The sequence below is a fragment of the Monoraphidium neglectum genome (assembly GCF_000611645.1).
Source record: "Monoraphidium neglectum strain SAG 48.87 unplaced genomic scaffold scaffold02590, whole genome shotgun sequence".
Lineage (NCBI taxonomy): Eukaryota > Viridiplantae > Chlorophyta > Chlorophyceae > Sphaeropleales > Selenastraceae > Monoraphidium > Monoraphidium neglectum.
The window spans coordinates 1,116-5,125 of NW_014011038.1; the positions used below are offsets into that span (position 1 = coordinate 1,116).

The 4,010-nt window shown below is 67.2% G+C and overlaps 1 protein-coding gene across 1 annotated transcript in view; it reads left to right on the top strand.

The window, feature by feature from the left end:
- Positions 1–1,262: 1,262 nt before the first annotated feature.
- MNEG_11097 (hypothetical protein) overlaps positions 1,263–4,010 on the top strand; it is a gene marked incomplete at both ends in the record, with an annotated part of 4,333 nt that continues 1,585 nt past the window's right edge. The window contains 7 exons of the mRNA XM_014040430.1: positions 1,263–1,490; positions 1,672–1,744; positions 2,009–2,156; positions 2,412–2,502; positions 2,753–2,853; positions 3,111–3,136; positions 3,391–3,476. Of these exons, the coding sequence (XP_013895884.1) occupies positions 1,263–1,490; positions 1,672–1,744; positions 2,009–2,156; positions 2,412–2,502; positions 2,753–2,853; positions 3,111–3,136; positions 3,391–3,476 (753 nt within the window). The remainder of the gene's footprint in view (positions 1,491–1,671; positions 1,745–2,008; positions 2,157–2,411; positions 2,503–2,752; positions 2,854–3,110; positions 3,137–3,390; positions 3,477–4,010) is intronic.

Genomic DNA, 4,010 nt, shown 5'->3' on the forward strand with positions numbered 1-4,010 from the left:
GGCGCCGCTGCGGTGCAGCAGCCCGAGCGAGTGTGCATGTGGACATATTGCGCAATGTACAATGATATCTTCCTCAAGTAATTCAGACGGGCAGGCCCTGGCGGTAGGCCATTGCTGTGGCTGATGGTCCGAGACACGCGGGCACTGTCACCACGGACGCCGTGTCACTATTGTGGTGCTGACGTTGATGATTGGTTTTGAAGTCTCCATGTAATCGTATGCTAAACCCCGAACTTATCATATCCCCGGGACCAGGATCGTTGGTGTCACTGGAGTGATCCAGCATCCTTTGTTGAGTTCGACGTGGATTACGCCGTATGCACCTGCATCAATTCTAGGTAGCTACGAAGAGAGTCTGTCATCGTCGTGGAGCTTCGAAGCCTGCTGCTATTGCTTGATGAGGCCTGACTCCCATTTCTTTGCAACACGTGGGCTCTGTGAGCTGTAAATAACATATACAGGCTGCGTCTGCGCCAGCTGAGGCGAGGTGCGCACGCCGGCGGTGGCTGGGAAGGGACGAGTGCAGCACGCGTCTGCATTGGGCCGCGCGCGCATGCACCTCACTCAACATCGTGTGATCGATGCACAACCACCACCCCTTCCTGGCACAGAATTGATCCCTCACCAGAAACCCCCGCTCGGGCCCGCGGCGGCGCGCGCCGGCCAGCCCTGGCCGCGGGGAAGGCGATGTACGACCGGATGCGGGGCGGGGTGCCGCACGCGTCGCCGTCGGCCGTGGCGGCCGCCAAGCTGCTGGCTATCCTGTTTGTGGGAGCGTCCCTTGGCAGCACATACACCACCGTAGTGATGACGCGGTCGCAGGGGATGATGAAAGAGGAGGCAGTAAAGCAGTGCATAGACCTGATCGGCAAGGTGGGGCGGGCATGAACGTTGGGGAGGGGTGGGGGTGCGTGCATGGGTGCATGGGGGCCATGTGCATATGTGTTGTGTGCACATGGTGTGCGTAAGAGGGAGTGTGTGTGCGTGTGTGCATGTGGAGATGTGCAGGTGTGTGTTTGCGTGCGTGTGGTGTGTGTGTGTGTGTGCGCGCGCATGTGTGTGCACGCGCACACTCTCATGCACACGCGTGTACCTGCACGTATGGCGCATGGCGCCCTGAGCGCCATATCTCAGCAGGCCGGGCCGCCTGCTTGCCGCCAAGCCCATGCATCCTGCCCAGAGTAGCTGGATGCCACACCCATCCCTCAAACCTCCTTCTCCCCCTTGCCTCCATCGGTCCCCCCCCTCCCGGCGGAGCGCAGCTGGCAACAGATACGATGCAGCGCATAGAGACGGGCCTGCGCTCCTTCTCCGCCCAAAACCCCACACTAGACCGCGTGGCGGCAGACCTGCAGCGGCTGCGGCCGGGGATAACCGGGCAGGCCGAGTCGGTCACCAACATTGAAAACAGCATGGGCAAGCTTAGGTCGCAGCTGAAGGCGATGCAGAGGTGCGGCAGGCGCGCCGCGATGAGCGCCGCGGGCCGAAGAGTGGGGCGTCAGAGGAACAGCAGCGCTGCAGCGCGGGGCTGATGCGGCGGCGGCTGCCCGCCAGCTGCAGCTGCAGCCTTGAAGCCTGCCGCACGCCTGCGGGGCGACCAATCGCGGCTGACCCTCGGCCTGGATCGCGGCACCCCTCCCCCGCAGCAAGCTTGCCGTCGCTCTATTGAAGCCCGGCGTCGCCGGCCCCGCGGCGCCGCGCGCCGGCGCACGCCCGCAGGGCGCCCTTTTCCTCAACAACGAACGTGAGAGCGACCCTGCCTGCGCGCCGCGGGCGTGCAGGCGGCGCGGCCGGCCGCGCGTGCGGCCCCGCCCATGTCCGCGACCCGCAGGGACCAATCATCCCGCTCACCGCCCTGCTCAGCAGCGCGCCTGTCGAGGAACGAAGCGGCCCGCTCATGCTTTGCCTCGCCGCGCCGCGCACCTCACGCTCGCCGCCTCGGGCCCCCTCCTCTCGCCGCACGCGCCGCCCACGCACGCAGTGGCGGGCCGAAACGTTACATTTTCAGGGCTGGACGTCACCGTTCTGGCGCTGGCCGGTGGCCAGCAGGCGGGAGGCGCCCAAATATTGAGGAGTGGCAAGCCCTTTGCCCCCCAGGTGCTCCAGGAGCTGCTCTCGCGCGTGCGGCCGGGCAGCACCGTCGTCGACACGGACTGGTGGGCGGCGTGCGGGGCCAGGGTGGCGGGGGAGGGGCGGGCCGGTGGCTGGGGCGGCGGCCCAACAAGAGGGGCAGCGCGAGGCGGCGTTTTCCGGCGCGGAGGGCGGGGCATGCGGGCGGAATGGTTGCATGTATCGACCATGGCCGCATCAGCGATTGGCGCCGCTCTCAGCGGTGTATGGAGCCCTATGGCTCACGATTGCATTTGGGTGGTGCGCCACTCCCCTCCCTGGTCCTCCCTTGCCGCTGACAGCAATTCAGGGTCGTACGCGGTGTTTTTCGCGGCCAAGGTGGGGCCGCGCGGCGCCGTCCACTGCTTCGAGCCGCAGCGCAAGCTGGCGCAGGTGGGCCGGCCCGCGAGGGCCCCGCGAGGGCCGGCGCAGGGGCCGCCACTAGGCGCACGGGGGGCTGCATGTGCGGCGCCTCCTCTGCAACACCCTCTGTGGCTCTCCGTTTCCCATCTGCTGATGTCAGCTGCCGCGTCGCAACTCGCTGTCGCGCTGCGCCGTGTCATCGACACGCCCCGCACCGCCCGACTTCTTTCCACGCCCCTCCCCCTGCCCATGTGCCTCCACGACGCACCCGCCGCCGCAGCTTGCGGGCGCCAACGCCCTGGTCAACGGCTTTTCGAGCGTCGTGCGCGTGCACAACGCCGCCCTCTCCTTCGCCGGCGGCGCCATCCGCATTTCGAGCGAGTGAGCCAACGCCGGCCACCAGCCCCGGCCGTGGCGTAGACACAGCGCCCGCGTGTGTGCAGCTTTGCCTCGCGTGGGGCGTGTGCCAACAGCCGCGGGCGGTGGCGACCGGGCCCGGCCCGCTTCGCTCAATCACATGCGGCCGTTGATGCCGCACATCCTCGATGCTGACAAGGCCCCTCTTCCTTCCCTCATCCGCTCACGCACGACATGCAACCTGCATTGCTGGCCTACCCAACCTCCGCGACGTCACCCAGGTCCCCAGGCCCCAAGGCCAGCAGAGGTGCGGCGGCCTTGCACCACCCTTGCACGCGCGACGCCCACTGAAGCCTCAACCCCACACACGGCCCTCCATCTTGCTTGCTTTCTCCTGAGCCGCTCGCCGTGCGATGCCTTGATCAAGCCAGCGGCGGCGGCTGGAATGGCTGCCAGTGGCGACGCCGGCCGTGGCTTTCTCCCATGCGCCCCCGACTGGCGGCCTCGCAAACGCCACACCCCCGCCTGCCTCCACCCGGCCCCCCCCCCAAAACACAACAGGCAGCCTCTTTGTGGCCAAGGGGGGTGAGGAGGTGCAGGCGGTCACCCTTGACTCATTCAAGCTCAAGGACGTGTCGCTTATTAGGGTGCGGCTGCCATGGCCGGGCGCGGTTGCACCGATCAATCGGCGGGACCTGATTTTTGAGGCCTTTTCGGGCAGTACGCGTCCAGCTCCCTGCACCTCCTGCGCTGCCTGATGGCCTTTGTCGGCGATGTACAGCTCACTCCTAACAATGTGTATGCGTGTGCGCGCCGTCCCGCCTCCGCGTCACTGGTGCTGTGCTCGAACCCGCGCGCGCACCACGTGTGGCACCCGGCCTGCTCCCCCGCCTCCCCTGCGCCATGTCATTTCCGCCGGCGCTGAACTGCACTTTTGCGCCCCTCCCCCCCTCCAAACACCACCCAGCCCCCACGCCCATCGGCTCACCCTCGGCCCCTCAACCTTTGTGCCCGTCCGCCCGCTCTCACCTCATTCTTCACCGGACAGATTGCCTCTGCGGGGACGGAGCAGCTCGTGTTGTACGGCGCGCAGGCGAGCACCCGTCCGCCCCCTCGCTTGCTGAATTGGCTGCCAATGCGGACGTGCAGGCGGGCGGGTGGCGGGCGCGGCCACGTGCCCC